The 20671-nt window shown below is 36.9% G+C and overlaps 1 protein-coding gene across 1 annotated transcript; it reads right to left on the bottom strand.

Annotated features, from left to right (window-relative positions):
* Positions 1-2951: 2951 nt before the first annotated feature.
* On the bottom strand, positions 2952-19866 carry LOC131806528 (SLIT-ROBO Rho GTPase-activating protein 1-like). Its single transcript, XM_059130701.1, has 2 exons — positions 19115-19866; positions 2952-7237 (listed from the first exon to the last, which is right to left on the bottom strand). The coding sequence occupies exon 2, from the start codon at positions 6907-6909 to the stop codon at positions 3772-3774; it is 3138 nt and encodes a 1045-aa protein (XP_058986684.1). The 5' UTR covers positions 6910-7237; positions 19115-19866; the 3' UTR covers positions 2952-3771.
* Positions 19867-20671: the final 805 nt, after the last annotated feature.

Consider the following 20671-nt stretch of genomic DNA (forward strand, 5'->3'; position numbering starts at 1 on the left):
TGAACAGGGACATGCTGAGAAATTTAATTTCAAACCCAATTAAGGGGAGGCAAATAGCAACGAAGAAAAAAAAACAGTCAAACTCAATCGGGCCAAAATTATTAATCCCCTAGTTAGTAGTTAGTTAGGTAGTAATTCATGTAAAACCAGTAAGGAAATGTCAAAAGCCGGGCGGGGCCGACTATGCAATATCCTACACCACTATCCGTATTTAGTAGAGCTAACGTAACAAAAAAGTTTTTATTTGAAATTTATCTGAAGCAGATCATACCAACAATGAACCAAATAACATTGCTGTATCGAGCATGATACGACTTCGATACGGATTATATTAAGAAATATTTAGTAGAGCAAGACCGACCCAACATACCAAAAATACAATACAGCTTGAGAATAATATTATGAAAATAGTTTATCGTAAGTATTCCTCAACAATGTTAGAGAAAAACTTTTTTGCACAAACTTTTCTCAAATCTGTCCTTTGTTGTCAAATTTCCCAACATACCAAAAATACAATACAGCTTGAGAATAATATTATGAAAATAGTTTATCATAAGAATTTTTCAACAATGCTTGAGAAACACTTTTTTGCACAAACTTTTCTCAAATCTGTCCTTTGTTGACAAATTTGTTTTGATTTTTTTTTTGTGAAAATTGTCAACAAAAAATTATTTTCTTTGGTTAAAATCAAAATCACGCGAATTTAGGACCCATTTCCGGACGAAACTGTAAGGTAATGATGAATAATAAATCTGGGAATCTGTAGTATAAATTATTTCAATCTCATTTCAGAATGGAGGCGTCAAAAAGTTGCAGGAATTCAACAGAAGTGGAGGAGATACAGAAGCTCAAATAAGGGGAAAGAAAGCATCTAGGTATCAAGGCAACAGGATGCAGTGACAGCTGGGATGGCAATCAATGAACGAAATGTGTAAAATAATTAAAAAATGAATAAATAAATATTTTTTACTATTGAAAAAATAAGCTTTGTAAAATATTACTTTCGTAAGCTTATTCTGCAATTACAAGAATAAGCTTATGAATAAGGGTTCCTTTTCGATTATTCTATAATTGTTAAACAAACATTTCTCAATACTTTCTCAAGATTTTCTAAAGCTTTAGGCTTATGTTTGTAAGCTTATTAAAATATTATTCTCAAGTCAATTTGGTATGTTGGGTTGTTTTGATTTTTTTTTGTGAAAATTGTCGACAAAAAAAAAATATTTTCTTTGGTTAAAATCAAAATCACGCGAATTTAAGACCCATTTCTGGACGAAACTCTAAGGTAATGATGAATAATAAATCTGGGAATCTGTAGTATATATTATTTCAATCTCATTTCAGAATAGAGGCGTCAAAAAGTTGCAAGAATTCAAGAGAAGTGAAGAATTAGTGGAGGAGATGCGGAAGCTCAAACAAGGGGAAAGAAATCATCTAGGTATCAATGCAACAGGAGGCAACGACAGCTGGGATGGCGATCAATGAATGAAATGTGTAAAATAATTAAAAATAAATATATTATACCATTGAAAAAATAAGCTTGATATAATATTATTTTCGTAAGCTTATTCTGCAATTACAAGAATAAGCTTATGAATAAGGGTTCCCTTTCGATTATTCTATAATTGTTAAACAAGCATTTCTCAATACATTCTCAAGATTTTCTCAAGCTTAAGGCTTATTTTTGAAAGCTTATTAAAATATTATTCTCAAGTCAATTTGGTATGTTGGGGAGCTTAACCAAATGGTAAAAGTCGGTTGAATATGAAAAAATCGATTCAATTTGCTCTGATATTACAAATATGGTGAACAATAATAGTAAATTCTGATGAATATGTATACCGAAGCTATATAAAAATCTGAACTGATTTGGTAGAGGCATTTTCGAGCAGTATCTGATGCCCGGTATCAAATATCATCTATGTGGAGTGCATGTTACGCATGTGTTAACACCAAATCGGATAAAACATATAAAGGGAACTATAACTAAATCCGGGAAGCTATAGCTTTTTCTCCAAATTTGATGTACTTACTTCTAGACTGAATTCGGTTAGATGTGCACGAATTCAGGTCATTTGGACTGATTTTGGCCATTTGGTGCACAATTAACCGGAAATCGGTTGAAGATATATATGGGAGCTATATCTAAATTTGAACCGATTCTCACCAATTTCAATAGGGTTCGAAAATTTCATCTTAATCGGACAATAAATGCGACCTTCATTTTGTTCACAAAAATACATGGACTCAAAAAGTGATTCTATGAACATCCTCAAAAGTAACTATGGGTCTATCTCGCTTTCTTTTCCATGTTGCACAAATACATAATACCCTTTCCCCTATGCAGGGCATAAAAAGTATTTGAAAGCCGAATTTCGAGCGGTACCCTTATAAGGGGCTATATGGAAAACGTGAAATAGAATCCAATATGAACTCCAAATACCATACAGATATCGAATTTTAAACTAATTAAATATTGCATTTTATTTTAAGTTCAAATATTCTCAAATATACTCCTTTAAGATAATTTCGACTGTTAATTTTTGCTAACGGCAAGAAAAATCAATTTGAAATATATTTTACAATTTTAATCTTATTACCCATATTTTATTCTGGATATGCCGAGGATTTGCTATTTGGGACTAATAATACATAGTCGTAACGTCAAAAAGCTACATAAGTTGATAAATCTCATATCTTAACAAAGTAAATGTCAGTACAAAACCAACATATTTTTGTGTTGAAGATAAATTTTATTTAAAATATACATAATTAAAAAATTAAAAAAATATCCTTATTTTTCATTTAAATGGCAGACATAATAAACATAAAAGATAAATACAATTTCCTTTAGAAGATTCTCGATTGTTAACAATTTTTTTTTTTTTCAAAATCATTTGCCAACAACAAATTTCGTCAAAAATCGGTTCAATAAAGCCAAACGACATGCATTGTTTAAATATTGAAATTTGAAATTTTTTTTATTATAATTTATACATAATTTATTCGATACTTATAAATACATAGATAGGGTATATTCACTGGGACACAATTCAGAATCGTTTGTTCCATGTTAATCGGTAAAACAAAATGGGCATATATTTTATTTGAAAAATTAAAAAAGGGCAAAAAAACACAATACATTATATGACTCCACTCTACAACTAGTGTTACTAGAAAAATAATCTATCTACAATAATTTTGAGATTTTCAATTTTTTCTTTTCGAATCGACAGCTAATGTTTTTAAAACAATTTTAGCTTAATTTAGCTTTTCACTCATGTCCTGTAGAGAGCATTCAATACTTTATAATAAAAAAAGGAAAACCTCGAACGACACAGCAGCATCACAACTATAAAATCATTCATTCTGTCCGCGGAATTTAAAAAAAAAATATTCTTTTTTTTGAGATCCTTGCTTCTTGAGTTAACCTGATTTATGGCTAAATGTTTGTGTGTGTGTGTGTGTGTTTCTGTGTGTATATAGGATTTTGAGCCAATTCCTTTCTCACATTATATCTTTCTATTTATTATACCTCTACTTGTGCTTGCTTGTGACTGAGTCCTTTGTGCGCCTGTCTCTGACACTTCACATACTTTAGTTTTTTTTTCATTTCTTTTCTGGTTGGTTTCTCACAAGTCTTATCTGTGTGTGTGCTGTGCAGTACCGCACTTGTGTTCTTCTTTTTCTGTACGTGTGTATGTGTGTGTGCGTTTTTAGCCTGTACTGTGCGCTTGCGCTCTTTCATCACCACCATCACATTACTTATTTCTATACAGTCGTTTCGAATTTTTCCACCTGTTCATCGTAAGCGTTTTGAAATTCGATGGCATTCTCGAAGGAATGCGGTTCATCGTGATATTGTTTGCTATGATTTTTCAAGAGTTTCATTAGGGATGAATGGTTAATTGGTGGAGGTGTTGATGTGAAATTGGGACCACTACTAGGCAGAGGGGGTGTGGTAGAAGTTAGAGCCGTGGGAGTGGTAGTAGAAGAAGTATTAGTATTGGTGGTGGCATTAGAATGGGGTGAGGGAGATGATGAGGCAAAGTGTTTAAATAAATGAACTTCGCTGGTAACGGCATAGGCATTACCATCTGTACACGAATAGGATGAGGAATCGCCAGAAGCATTGGATGATGAGCCAAAGCCAATACCACCTCCACCACTAGTACTAGCACCTCCAAGCGATCCGTTGCCACTGCCGGTACTGGTTTTGCGTTGATGTGGCACAGCATAAATAGCACCCGCTGTACCGTTGCCATTGTTATGGGGGCCCAAGCCCAGACCCAGACAGCTGCTGCTGCCACCCAGCACACTGATCGAGGCTGGGGCCGAAGCAGTAGCAGCTGCTGCGGCAGCAGAGGTGTTATTGCAGGCTGAGTTACCACCAAGACCACCACCACCACCACCAGCATGGTTAAAATAAACATCATTGACAACATACTTTGCGATATCTTTATTGTCTACTAACATTGAAGTGGATGAAGAGCATGAATTCTCTAAGTACAAATATTCCATAGATTGTGAATTTTGTGCGGGCAGACGAGCTTCATCTTTGAGCTTGAGCGATATGTATTTGTCGGGCACTAGGCCTTCTTTGCCGTTCACCGTACCCTGCCACCAATCGTTGGAGACCTGCTTGCGCAAGATAATACAATCACCTTTTGTCAGCGACAGTTCCCGGCTGGAGCGGGCGTTGAAGTCGAACTGGGCCACGGCTTCTAGAACTTCAGACTCATCTTCGGAGGGATAGGCATCCGATTCGGGATCTTCGGTCAGTACTTCGGAGGGCGAATCGCCCACGTCCATGTCAAGTGTGTGGGGTGAAATGTATTTCTCATACTCGCAGCCGCCCAACTCCTTGGGGAAGAGTTCCTCGTGATAAATAATCATATTTTTGATTAGTTCGTTTACTTGATTCTGATACTGCACCTGGTCCTTGTCCTCGGGAGCAGGCATGAGGGTGGGTCCAAAGCAAATGGCCAAATTGTAGGCATCCATCATATTCTCGTCGGCATACTCCGACAGGTGGTTGAGAAAGGAGAACAAATAGCGAATGACAATGACCACCGAGTTGGGTAGATTTTGCAAGAACTGTCTGATGCCCTTGACCATTTCAGCCTTGGTTTGCATTTCCGCTATGGAGATGAAACTTTCGAAATAGAATTTCGGGAAGAGCGGCACCCTCAGTTCTCTTAGGTAGAGTTTCAAAACGCCAGCCACTGAGTTGATGTCGGAGGCGTCTGTGGTGTCGGCCAAGGGATCTTCGCCGCGCTCAAAGGCTTCTTTGAAGTTGGTTATTTCCACCTGAGAACCTGACACCCGAAATATGCCCTGATGATGCAGACCATATAGATTTATGACACGTATACAACTTCTTAAAATTAAGGGTATCTCTTCACCCGTGTTCTCCAAGTACTCCTCCAGGCAACCGCCAAACAACTTGGGCCTTCCCGATTGATTTTTGCGACCTATCCTCTTGCGTTTACTGTTGATCGGGTGGTCCAGGATCTCCCTTGTGAAAGCGGCATTATTGTCCGTTATCAACATCTCCCGCAGATACTTGGCCTTAGCATCTAGACGCGCTATGCGCGATGTACCACGTATATATTCACGTATCTTATTTATATAGAAGTCTTCGATCTCCTCTTTCTCAGCCTTCAGTTTGGGATTAAAAGCCATGGCGGGACCACCCTTTTGCAAAAGGCCTTTATTATGCTCCACAAAAGCAGGGCTAACATCACAGTCCTTACTGTTGAAATGCTCCAGCAACTTGACCTCAGCCATTTCCAAGGTCTTCCAAATCTCCTCGGACTCAGTGCGCAATGAATTCAACCTTTGGCCAATCACTTGCAAACGGGTCTCCATATCAACATACAGCTCCTTCTGGACACTCTGTTCGAGCAAATCATTGCTGAACTGTCCCTGGAATTCGAAACGTTTGGGTATCATGAACGCTGCATGATACTGTTCCATGAATTTCTGTTTGTCCTGCTGGCTATCGATTAGGTGTATGACATGAGCCAGATTATCGGCCTGGCTCAAGATGGCACGGGCTCGTCCCTGATCGGCGGTGACATGCATGACCAGGCAACGAGATATCATCGAACTGAAACCCAGATCCATGCAGTCGATTAGATCGCTCAGATCATCGATGAAATATTTGTGTATGGTGGTGTTCGATGATTCCAAACACAGTTGATATTCATTTTTGGCCTTCAATGCCTTCATGCGAGCATCTGAGTATTTGGTACGTCGTTTGAGTATTTCCTTTTCGATCATGCGGTATTTTTTACTGCTTCGCAGTTTCTCCTTTTGTATGGTCTGTTCCAATTTCTGTTGTTGGGCTTCGGCTGTCATTAGCTTGACCTCGGCGGCCTTCCACTCGGCTTCGTATTTCTGATAGGTTTTCATGGTGGCATATAACTCTTCTAGGACCCGTAAGATTTCCTCGTGGATATCATAGCCAATGGAACGGCATTTCTTGTATATCCTCTGGACATCCTCGATGGTGGTCTGTAGCGAAGAGACAATATTTACCGAATACAATTCCGACAGTGTGGCATGGTCCTTGCTCAGCGACTGTGTTTGTTCCAAGAGATGTGACCATGAGGCAAACGCCGAGAATATATGCCACTGTTCACGTTTCTGTTTCTGTTCCTTGTGTCGGGCCTGTAGGCTACGCACTAACTTATCTAAATTTTTACTGTACTCCAGTTCCAGTTCGCCCCTTCGTCGAAAGAGATCTTGCAGCTCTTGTATGAGGGATACTTGGGATTCGACACGACCGTCCAGGCATCGTAAGTGTTCGTTTAATTGCTGTCGTATGTTATTGAATAGAAACACCTTGCGGGTGGATCCAACTCGTTTCATGGGACTTTTTAATTCTTGTTCGTTTTCGTCCATGTCTGTTTGTGTTGCTGTTGATCTTTTGTGGGCACTTTATGCGCTTCGCTTTGCTTTGTGTTTAAATGCTTCGTTTTTTTGTTTTGTTTTCTCCTTTGTTTTCGTCGTTTTCTTGTAAGTTTACATTAAACGCTCCTGTTTTTCGTTTTCGCTGCTGGCTGGCTGCTTGGTTGGTTGGCTGTTGATTATTAAGTCCAACCGTCTGCTGATTCTTAATGCTTGATTTTCTTCTTTTTTAGTTTTGTTTTTATTTTCTCATTCTTGTGGTGACTTGTTGTCGTTGTTGTTGTTGCTGCTACTGCTGTTATTCTTGTTGTAAGTTGGAACTCTGAAATTAAACACAGAGAAGGAAAAAAATAGATAAATTTTTGCCGCTTGATATGGTCAAGTTTTTTTTTTCTTTTGTATTCTTTAGAGGTAGAATAAAGGGTGGTGGTTGGATTAAATGGATGGTCGGATAAAAGCATTCATGAGTTCAGTTAGCTAGCTAACCAAGTGTGTGTGTGTTTGTGTTTATGTTTGGACATTGTCGTTTATGGCCACTGCTGATTTAAATGGCTCGGCTGTCTGTCTGTCGGTCGGTCGGTCTAGCTGTCTAAATGGTTGTTTGGTTGATGTAAAATCGTGCCGTTGCATTCATATCCACACCGCGATATACACAGACGAAGTGGTGGGCGAGAAGGAAGTTGGTTGTGTTTCTGTCGTTGCTTTTGCTTTCTGTAATTCCTGTTAATGTGATTTATTGAAACTTATCTATTCAAATAAGTAGTAGGCTTAACACTTAGAATGGAAAACATGTAGTAAAAGACATTAAAAACAACAGCACTCCACAAGGAGAAGGAGGAGGTGGCGGTTATAGGGCGGCGCGGGTGGCAATAATAAAACTTTTTATTGTTTTTTCGAAAGTAAAACAAATTTCCATTTCTTTTAACCATTAAAAATTTAAAAATTGAAACAGTGTCGTGTGCTGTTTTTGACGAGTTTAGAAGTTCTAAAGAGAATGGGCATCGAGGAAGGGACACTCCAGGAAATGCAGAAGAAAATGTCAAAATAGGCTCTGATATATATTGACAATTTGTACAGATGGCACTGGTGTTGGTGTTAAATTAAGCGGATTCCCACATATATATTGTAGATATTGTTTCAATGACACATTTAATGGGCCATGTAGGTCCACGTTTTGTTATAGCCCCCATATGATCGTAACTCCCTATTTTCGGTATTTTGATGATTTTAGCGACATTATTCACTGGAATTATTTCATATTTGGTATTTGTAGTTCGTAATGGATACTACAGCCTAAAATAGAAAATTGACATGAAAAAAAAAACATGTCTTCGTATAGCCCCCATATAATAGTACCTCCCGATATTCGGTATTTCGATGATTTTAACGACATTATTCACCGGAATTGTTTCAAATTTGGTAAATTCGTAATGAGCGTAAATCAGCCTAAGACCGAAAATTGTCTGTGTAGGTCCACCTCTGCGTAGGGCACCCATAAAACGGTACCTACCGATATTCGGTATTTTGATGATTTTAGCAATATTATTTACTGAATATGTTTCAAATTTGGTATTTAAAGTTCCTAATGAATACTACAGCTTATGACAGAAAATTGTCTGTGCAGGTCCACGTTTTGGTTTAGCTCCCATACAACGGCACCTCACGATATTCGGTATTTTGATGATTTTAGCGACATTAATCATCGGAATAGTTTCAAATTTGGTATTTGAAATTCGTAACAGAGACTACAGCCTAAGACAGAAAATTGTCTGTGCATGTCCATGTCTTCGTATAGCCCCTATATAACGGCCCCTCCCGATATTCGGTATTTTGACGAGTTTAGCTACATAACACCGAGTTTCGCATTTGAATATTGTAATGGCTTATGACAAGACTTGCCGATGCAGGTCCACGTCCTCGTACTATATCGGCTACATTCAAAATTTTTTTTAAGATTTTAACAGCATTTTTAACGGATTTTTTTTTTTTGACAATTGCCAGCTTTTCTACTCGTTCATATTCTAAGGTTCACCCGGCACCCGGATTCCCGGCATACATATTGTAGATCACCCGTGCCACAAAAATAATGTTTCATTAATACGAAACTAGTGGAAGGAGATTTTTTAGGACACGCACAACCCGGGTGTTCACACATCTAAAACAGAATCGGCCATTTTTACAAAGATAAATACTGTCCCTTTAGGGATCTCTTCAGAATTCCAATTACTCGGAATAAACGGAAAAAGCGTAAAGTGCATTAAGAGAGGCCTTGTCGCCGCTATTCCTGTAAGAATTCCGTAAGCAACAGCATGATACATGTATCCATGTATCTCAGGTGCAATTAAGGGTACTTCAAAGGACGCCGTGGACACCATATTAGACTCTATACCTTAAGAATCTATACAAAGGAAGACAAAGGGTTTTTCAATGAGAGATGATATTTTCATTTTCGAAAAAAGTATTCAAATTCGAGATTATTGATGGGTTACTTAATTCGTAATAAAGAAGAAGGCATGGTCTTAGGTTGGGTTAAAGGTAGCCTAATGGTAACTGGTCGACTCGGAATCCTGCTGGTCCATTGTGTTCATCCTAAGTACAAGGCAGGTCCCTAATAATAGAAAATACTGTCAGGAAAATTACCATCACGAGCATGCTTGCAGGATCGTATCCATTTCATGACTTTTTACAGATCCAAATCGGCAAGTGACTACCCTATGTATTGGTGAACTGCAAATTTGGTTTTTTGCGATGAGAAAACATTCATTGTCCAGCTATTTGTATGCAAACAAAATGGTCGCGTTTACTTGCCAAAGAGGTCAGCTGTTGGCTACCAGAAATCAAGCGCCGGCCATGATGACGGTGTGGGCCGCCATAACAGCCGATGGTTGCTCTCCGCTCGTATTAATGGACCGTGGCATCAGAAAAAATGAAGGATATTATCGCGAAAATATTCTGGAGGGTGTATTAAAGCCTTGAACACGCAAATATTTTGGCCGCTGACCTTAGACATTCCAACCGGACACAGCACCATCGCACTCAGCACGCGCCACTCAAGAATGGTTACAAAATGAGGCTCCTGGCTTCAGAGGGATACATGTTAAGAGCTTCAACTACTGGACTTGAATAAAATACTTTAGAATATGTAGGAAGTAAAGCCGGAAAGTACCGTTTAAGAAAACGGGGCCCCCTGCCCTACGAAAACAGTGAATTTTTTATTTATTGTTCTCACCACTATTTATTTTAGTGGTCTATTTGCATGTGTAAACATCTGCCTGTCAACATCTTTGCGGTTTGAAAATACAAACGGACAACTAAATTGTGAATAACAATTAACACTTTCTGTGTTTGTTCTGCGGTTTTAATAAATAAAGACAATATTTTTATTTATTTTTACATTCAATACAGTCAACCGCACGAATCTCAATTGTTATTTATAACTAGTTGAATAATCTATTAAACATATATTGAAGCGTTTCTCATGTATTTCGAATCGCAATATGTTGGGAACATGTCCCAAAATGCAACACGTTTGTAAGGGAAATGCATTTGTTATAAATATTTATGATCAAGTAAAATAAACTAAAGATCTATGGCGAACTAGCACAGTCACTTGAAAATATGCTGGATGTTTATTATTGAGATATTCAACCCATTCGTTGCCGGTAGGCATTTGCTTCCGATTTCTTTATTTAACGTTTCACGTCCACCTGCTCAATTACTTGTAAAATCAGTCGGTTTTGCCGACATATTTATACCCCCAGGCTTGAGTTATGATTATTCGAACATTTATATTCAGTTTTATACGAAATCATAAATTCCGAGTAAGTCAGATTTGGCCTTTGAAGTTGGTAATGGATAGTACAGGCTATGACAGAAAATTGTCTGTGCAGATCCACGCCGTCGTATAGCCCCCTTATAACGGCACCTCTCGATATTCGGTATTTTGATGATTTTAGCTACTATATTCACCGTTTTTTTTTTCAAGTTTCGCATTTGAATATTGTAATGGCTTACGTCATCGTATAGATCCTAAAACAACGGCTACATTCGGTATTTTTCAGATTCCAACAGGATTTGTAACGGATTTTTTTTTTTGAGATTTGCTTGTTAATATTCTAAGGTTCACCCGGCACACGGATTCCCGGCAAATATATTGTAGATCACCCGTGCCACAAAAGTAATGATTCATTAAGACTGTTTTCATTTTCAAAAGTTCACCTTGATGGATAGATATGTCATCGCGAACTAGTGGAAGGAGATCTTATAGGACACGTACAGCCTGGGTTTTAACAAATCTAAAACAGAATTGGTCATTTTCACAAAGAAAAGGTATTAATAACAATTTTCAATACCGACACACAATGCTGTCCTTTAAGGGATCTCTTCAGGATCCCAATTCACAACAGATCTTGCGTTAGCAAATATATGTGGCTATGTGAAATTTGAAGAGAGTTGTATGCTTATGTCGCTTTCTTGAAACGTTTTGTTTTTTTTAAAAATCTTGATCCCGGAGTGGAGGTACCAGAAGAAATGGTCCGATCTCTACCATCTTTATAACAGATTTTGTGTTTATGGAAATATTGAAATGTGCAAGTCTGAATGGAATCGGATGTTATATTCGTGATTTATGAGCTTCATGAATAACCAAAATGTTGACCCTTTGTCGGGGAGGTACCGAGAGGAGTGTATCCCATTTTCACACCCCATCTTGCAATTGTTAAAACATTGGGATATACGACATTTAAAGAGAATCTCATGAATATGTCGCACTTTACGAGCGTTTTACTTTTACCTGTTTTTTACCCTTTGTTGGCATTGAAAGGATCAATCAGATCTTGTTTTGGTAGAAATATTGGGATGTGCGAAGTTTGAAAATAATCGGATGCTTATTCCGGATTTTATGATCGTTTTGGTTATTGAAAACTTTGAGCCTTTGTGAGGGAGGTACCAGAAGGAATGTTTCGATCTCTGCTATCTTCATAACAGATCTTGTGTATATGAAAATATTGAAATGTGCCAAGTCTGAATGGAATCATATGTTAATTTCATGTTTTATGAGTTTCATGAATATTCAAAATTTTAACCCTTTGTGGGGGGAGGTACCAGAAGGGGTGGAACGATATATTCTATTTTCACACCAGGCCTTGGTTTAATAAATGTATTTTAATGTGTGTAATTTGAAGACATTAGGACTCTCTCATCACATTTTATAAAAGTTATAATTATTCAAAACTTTGACCCTTTGTGGGGAAGGTACTTGATGGAGTGGACCGATATTGTCCATTTTCGCACATGACCTAGCTCTGATGCAAATATTTATATATTAGGATTTGCAAAGTTAGAGCAAAATCGGATTATTGTTTCACTTTCTGTGCAGTAAAATATTTTCTTTGAAAATGTTGACATTTTATGTGGAAGGTACCACAAGGAGTGGACCGATATTGCCCATCTCCGAACTCAATCTAAGTTTGACAATAATATTCCGCTCTACCTAGTTTGGATCAAATTGGATACTCCCTTCGAGATTTGTCGTGCGCACAAGTCAGTCAGACGGACGCACATCGCTAGATCGACTCTGAATGCCATGATACGGATTTGGTCCAAAGAGACTTAGGGTATAAAACCATTATTTTGACGAGGCACGTTTTGGCCATATCAAATGATAGCCATATTGCTGAGGGTATAAAATATACCTTACGGAATCGTCGAATAGAATAAGTTAATCAGAGCTCTAAGCCTAATATTACCGAAAATACATGTGACGGAAAATGGTACCATATTGAACCGTCGCAGCGATTGGTTTAAAATAGAGTTTCACGTAAATGGCAATAATTAAAACGCTTTGGCAAATCCCACAAAAAGTAAATATCATCAAATTGATAAGTGCCGATAACTCCATGAATAGTCTTGGAAATTTTTTGCAGCCAGCTTTCTTTATGCAATGGCGATAAAAACCAATATTTTCTTGTTTATAAATAACAATATCAGCTACAAAAATAACATTATTGTCGATATCTTTATTGCTGTATTACGTCATGTGAGTTACTTTGTTTTGTTCGTGAGTTGAACTAAGAAAGTTTCACATATCACATTAAAACAGAATCATTGAAACATAACTTTTTCGAGGAAAAAGAAAATATACAAGATTGAGCAAAATTTGTGCAACTTAATTTCTGGAATAAGAAAAGAAAGTCTTAAAGTCGGGCGGGTCCAACTTTATGATACCCTATACCCTTTTGCATATAGTAGAGCTTCACATAACAAACAAAATTTTTTATGCGGAATTTGTGAGAATTAAATTATACCAACTTAGATTTTAGTTATAATTTAATGTCCAAAGGAACCAATATATCAGAGGACTATTCTCCCCTTAATCGATTTCTTCTAAATTCGCTGAGGCATTTGTGGCTTTTCAATTCGGGCTTGTATTACCCATTTGTAAACAATTAACTTGAAATCGAGTAAAGATATATATGGGAGCTATATCCAAATCTGAACCGATCTCGATAAAATTTCGCTACGTAGTGCATATTACGGCTGTGGAGAACAAATATAACAAATCGGATCAACAGTATATATGGGACCTATAGCTATATCTGAACCGATTTTCACCAAATTAGACATATTTGTTTTTAGACTCCATTTGTCCGTATGTGCCAAATTCCATCACATTTGGGCTAAAATTACACGTTTGGTACACAATAAAAACCAAATCGGAAGAAGATATATATGAAAGCTATATCCAAATCTGAACCGATCTTGATAATATTTAGCAAAAGTATTTCTGAGCTGTATTTGATATATTTCCCCAAATATCGCTGCGGACGACAAAAATAAAAAATCGGATGAACAATATATTTGGGGGTTATAGATATATCATAGACGGACGGACGGACATGCATAAATCAGAATGTGATTCTATGCAGTTCAGCAAAAGGAACTATGAGTCTATCTCGTTTCCTTTTACCTGTTACAAACAAATGCACAAAGACATAATACCCTGACCACCTTGTGGTGTAGGGTATAATTATAAGAAAGCTTATTAAACTTATGGACTTTCTACTGGTTTACACAACATCTAAAAAATGCTTCCCTCTAAAAATGTTATCAATTTCTGATTTGATCCTTGGAAATAAAATTGAATGTGAACTATTATAGCCACCACAACATTTTGAATCGTGGCTTAACGAGAGTATGTTATTTAAACACCAACTTTGAACAAATGACGTTGAAAGAATATAACCTTCCTCGGTCTAAAAGGGGACCGAACAAGGTCACGAAAAAGGACCATAAAATTTAAAAACTTAAATTGGATATTGGTGTATAATTGAAAAAGATCTCATTTTGAAAAATTTCAAATGAAAAATAAAATTGAATTTCTAATTTAGTTTTATCAACAATAGATGTTTTCAATCAATTGTTAAACATCTATTGTGAATCACTAAAATAATTTTGAAAACTTTGAATCAGTTGAGTGTTGTTACATTCACAGGTGTTTACATATGGCCGGCCAAGTAGTATTTTGGGAATATGAGTAATAAGATTGTGTTTATTACAATTAAGAAATGATGATGATTTTCAATATTTTGGTACTTTTTGGTACTTCTATTACGTCAATATCTTGTAAATAAATAAACACAATGGAAAAATATACATGCGTGTTCTGTTTTCATTATTATTAATTTTGTAATACCATTTGTTTAAATTCGTACAGAGAACGGTTTTTTGGAAATATTCTTTTTTTTCCTGGTGTGTAGACTTACAATTGTTTTCTGGTGGAAAATTAGTACCCGATTGTATTCCCTTCTATTCCATTGGTTATTACACTACTTTTCTTAAAAAAAGAAACCTATGTAAATATTTTAAGGATAATTTTTTCACACGGAAGAGCGTTGATATTTTAACTGGTTCGGGAATTACTGCAAAATATTTTTTCGCCTCCAAAATCAAATAGGATTGAATAACCGGTCCTCCCTAAAAAATACACTGGGAACAAATAGATATTTGTGGAAAAATTTTCAAAAGGATTTGGAGATATCACCAACACTCAACTTGTTCTGTACCTAAATCTCGAAGTTGCAGTATTCTCATGGAACTAGACCAATATTGAAATTTTGTACCCTAAACCACACTGTACTATTGGGTATAAAGTCTATGTGCATATTTTAGCAACAGGCAAAAGGATGTACGTCGATGCTCTTCAGGTGACAGTTCATTTGTGTGGCACAAAGACTAATCCTATTGAAATTGATGATAGATCAGTTTCGATTTGCTCACCAAACAGTTTATAATTTGAAATATCGGGGCAACTACGTTTTTGGCACATACTGCCGAATTAGAGCTAAAAGTAAATATGTCAGTTCGATATGGCACTACATGATCGACATCTTCTCTCGACACAGTTAGATTAGTCTTAGAATCCATTTAAACTGATTTCGTTGGACCTGTTGTGTTTACTATACCCTCAGCCACATTGCTAGAGAGCGTATATATTATTACATACGGCCAAAACGTGCCTCATCGAAATAACGGATTTAGACATTAGGTCTCTTTGGAGCAAAAACGATTCAGGACATTTGGAGTCGATCTAGCGATGCCCGTCTGTCCGTGTGTCTGTCTGGCAGGCTGGTGTGCTCGATAACTCTCGAAGGGAGTATCCGATTTGATCCAAACTTAGTACATAGTAATTGGAATATGGGCAATATCGGTTCACTCCTTCTGGTACCTCCTCCACAAAATGTCAGCATTATCAAAGAAAATAATTTTCTGCACAGAAAATGGACAATATCGGTATACTCCATCAAGTACCTCCCCCACAAAGGGTCACAATTTTAAATAATTGTAAATCTTATAAAATCGGATGTAATAGTCCGATTGTCTTCAAATTACACACATCGCAATATTTTCACTAGCTTAAGTTTTGGTGTGTAGATGGAATATATGGGCCCACCCTTTCTGGTACCTCCCACACAAAGGGTCGCAATTTTCAGTATCCATGAATAAAATATTTATTTCAATATTTACCATAACCATAAGATATGTTATTAAGATGATAAAGATCGAACCATTTCTTCTGGTACCCCCCCCCCCCCCCCACAGAGGGTTCAAGATTTTGAAAAACAAAACGCCCAAAGAAAGCGAAATAAATAAAAAAGTTGTTTTATGAAAACAACGAATACCACAGCTTAGAAAACCTATGAATTTCGGACAATTTAAGGTTTGCGTGACCAATTTGGACTTCTCATATATATTTCATACACATATATATCCCAGATGAGAAAATCCCCGCTAAAAACAGGCCACTTAAGAATGATAAAACTTGAGAAATATTGATTCGCTTAGCCGGCATTGGAAATATTCCCAAGTAAATCACAAGTGCTGACAAAGACCTAATGCCCCGAAAAAGTATCATATATATTTAAACATGTAAAAAAGCTGTAAATTCGGCCGGTGCGAATTTGACAACTTCAAAAAAAAAAAAAAATAAAATAAAATAAAATCCCTTAAAAATTATGTTAAAATCTTAAAAATACCGAATGTGGCCGCTATATTAGGGTTTATATGACGACGTGGACTAGGCAAATTTTGTCATAAGCCATTACAATATTCAAACTTGAAAAAAAATCGGTGAATATTGTCGCTAAAATCATCAAAATACCGAATATCGGGAGGTACCGTTATATGGGGGCTATACGAAGACGTGGAACTGCACAGACAATTTTCTGTCATAGGCTGTAGTATCCATTACGAACTTCAAATACCAAATTTGAAACAATTCCAGTGAAAAATGTCGCTTAAATCACCAAAGTACCGAAAATAGGGAGGTACCTTTACATGGGGACTAAAACAAAACGTGGACCATTTTCAATACCAAAAGTCCTGCAGTAAAATTTTATCAACCTACTTCATTTTGTTCGGAAGCTAGAGTGATTTCCACAGACGGACGGACATCGCAAAATCGACACTACTTTGTGGGGTCTAAAATGTATATTTCGAGGTGTTATAAACGGAATGAACTAACTTAATATAACTTCCATACTATGGTGGAGGATATAAAAAACTTTGGATCTCGAAGCCGGTGTTGGACCTACCCCCAAGAGAACTACTTAAGAATGTTCAAATTTAGAAAATATTGAATAGCTTAGCCGGTTTTGAAAATATTCCAAAGAAAATCACAAGTCTTGGGCGAAGTCCTGTAGCCCAGAGAAAAAGCATTAAATTTAAAAATGCTTTAGATCGCATAGCCGGTGTTGGACCTACCCGGAGAGAAGGGATGAATTTAACATGTGAACTCTTTTAACAAAAAATAATTACTACACCGCCACATACACACATTCATATCCATATTTTTTCTGTTAAATGAATTATTAAATACCCCATTTGTGACAATTGATAAAGAACGTTAAACGTCATATCATCTCGTCGCCTACATACAAACTTGGTTGACAGTTGCCGGTTGAACATTGTGCACTGCAGCAGGCTGGCAGCCAGCAACAGCAAAAAAAAAAAAGAAAAGTATTAGTCTGGTGTGTTGCTGTTTTTGTTGTCACAGTAATTTGCACAATTGTTTGGAACCACATATTTCAGCGGATAAACCCCCGACAATGGTTGGTTGGTCGGTTGTACGTACAAACGATGCTGTGTGTGTGCGTTTATGTTTGCACCACAAGGAAAAGAACAAAAAATGTGTATTGAATTAATTTAATAGAGGCAGTCAGCAAAGTATTTGTTTTTTTTTTCTTCTACTTTTTTGTGGATGTGTTTTGGTTGCGATTGAATTGGATTTTATGAATGAAAAAGAACAAAAACTGAAAATGTTGAATATTGTAATTGTGAAATTATTGCCCATTATGACTGGCCAAGGGCGGCCGTATGACGTCTGGATAATGGGGGTAAACACAAACATACACATGGAGATTTATTTTTTTTTTTTTGTTAAAGCAAGCGCCAAACCACATATTGTTTAAAACAATTAAAATAAACGTGCATATGTTTACTGTTGGTGTTGTTGTTTTTTTGAGTTGTGTAAATCGAATTTCATCTCTTCCCCGCCAGCCTCCACCTGCTTTGCATCATCTGTTGGTTTGACGACGTCGTCAACGAAAACGGCCACAGTGACGATGGAAGTCTACAATCACGGGCGGTGCACAGGTACCTATAGAAACACATCCAGCCACACACATACTTTCTACTACACACTTATATATGCATACATTGCTTCCTCTTCTACTTCTTTTGCTGCTGCTGCTGTTCCATAGTTTCTAGTATACCAACACAAATTCACAATTCCTTGGGAGGAGTGAGTCGTCTTCGCACATATGTTCGATTGCGATAACTCGCAATGATTCCATGAATGAAATCAACTTTAGAGCAAGACCACTGTGTCCGCCCATGTCATCCATATCAGGAATAGACCTGATTATAGAAATGTATTATTACTCGTGTTGTTATTATTGTTGTAGCAGCCACTCAAAGGGGACCTTCAGCCACTTACCTTCGATAATGGGCAATAAATACTTGAAAATGTGCGAGCGAGAGTCTATCGAGAGAGCAAGTAGCTGAGGCTGCTGATGTATGGACGAGTGGGGTTAAGGTTGGGGGGACTGAATGGGGGAAAAATGAAAAGAAAAAGTAAACACAAACATAGAGCAAAACAACACATGTTTCTCCACCATCTCCTTCGATATTCTACACATTGAGATTACTACACAACTACGCCGCCACCGACGACACCACCATCATCAGCCCAGCCGCCACATGAACGACGAACAAACGAACGAATGGGCGAACAAATGGCATTTCCCCCCGTTCATGTGTTGTTTATTCCACACATCATCATCATCGTCGTCGTCATTCGAACTATCCCCCACACACAACCAAAGGCCAACCATCTTCATCATCCAGCATCCATCCACATTTAAATAAGACAGTCAGGCTAAGGCTTGCTGGCAAGCCACTTGAGATTGGAAATGGAATCATTGAATTTTGTACTGAAAATGTGTGCAATTTTTTCGCCAACCAACCAACCAACCAGCCAGCCATCACCACCACCACACCACGAACAACGGCCACGAATTTAGGAGGAGTAGTCTGTTGTGGTTTCATATCTTTTTTTGTTCTTTTCGTCTCCTTTGTATGCTGTTCGAGGCGCGGCGCAGCGCAGCTGAGCACTGTTCGGCGCTTGTCTATATATATTTACCTCCTTGGGGATGAGAGTTTTGCTTAAAATTGTTTAAGCTATCAACAAATTAATGTTGTTTAGTCGTTGTTGTTTTTGTTATGCTGTTATAGATAAAGCTCCAACAACTATTTCCACCATCTGCCGTGCTTTTTTTGTTGTTGTTGCTGCTGTTGTTACTGCTTTCAACAACTCATTTTTATTTTTTTAACTATATTTTCTTGTTCGTTTTGCGGCAAGTTCTTCGCAGTTGCTGCTACTGCCGCTTCTGTAGTTTTCTTGGCGATTCTAAGGAAATCATTAACATAGACGACTTCGGTTACACACATTACTTCACACATACATATATGTTGCCACAGTTCGCTCGTTAACAACAAATTTGTTTAATCATTTACTTGGAAGAACTTATTTTTCAGCAATTTTTTTGTTTTTAATATTTCTTACAAACTTAATTATAATAGGCTAGCTTGCGAGAACCACGACCCGACCGACGACCAACGTACGACGAACATTTATATGTTTCTTTTGTGCGATCTCTTTATGTACATATTTCTTCTTTTTTGTATTTTGTGTGTATGTATTTTATGTGGTTGGTTGTGTAGTGTGGATATTTTAGATATTTCACAGCAAATTCTAGCACCTTTCTTTTATTTTTTAATATTCCTTTTAATTTCTTCGTTTTTGTGATTTGGTTTTATGCTCATTTATTTTGTTTATTCACTTTTATTTTTATAGTAGATTAGTTTGTTAGTACGAATGCATTATATTCAAAATTAATTTAAGACAAAAACCGACTCTATGATTCTCTAAATGACACTTGACACTGAACAAGAAGTAGAGCTGGCAGACAATCGATGCCATTGTCGATAACATCGATATTTTAATTGTATATGTCTATATCGATTGATAGCTTGGACAATCGAATAATAAGTTTGTCTGCGTGCTTTTTTAGTTTGTGGTCACAATAGCTAAAGGTGGGAATCTAAAAATGTTTTTTGTCTAGCCTAAGCCATCGGCTGCCTTCTTTGTAAAAGAAAAAAGAAGCGTAGGGTGAACAAGTATAAATTATGGGCCGAAATTGAACTGAACCTTTGTTTTTTCTTGCACCTTAAGAATTTTTTTGTGGCATAAGTCGCCCGTTGAATTTTACATAAAAGAACAAAGGTCTTTAGGGTGACAAAATTTTAATTATGGCCAAAATAGAATAAAGCCAGCCTAAAACTCTGGATCAACCCTGATAATTCACTAATACCAAAATACGTTTACGATTTAAAATTGCCGTTGGATATACATCTAATAAATTATCATAAAAAGAAGAAAAATTGAATTTGAATGTATTATAAATTTGACCACAGAAAACATATGTGGCCTGTTCCAAACTGCAAAAAAGTAAAAAATTTTTACTATAATATGGTATAGAGAAACAAATGCATAAAAGTAGTAAATCCATGGAACAATAAGGAGGTAGAACAGCTTCTAAAACTATAGAAATACAGCTCTGAAGCTATGCCCGCGTCCTGTCAGAATTATTCGAAATTATATGCAACAAGTTTTTTGTATTTATTTCACATTTTTCCT

Source organism: Musca domestica, unplaced genomic scaffold, assembly GCF_030504385.1.
Source record: "Musca domestica strain aabys unplaced genomic scaffold, Musca_domestica.polishedcontigs.V.1.1 79, whole genome shotgun sequence".
NCBI lineage: Eukaryota > Metazoa > Arthropoda > Insecta > Diptera > Muscidae > Musca > Musca domestica.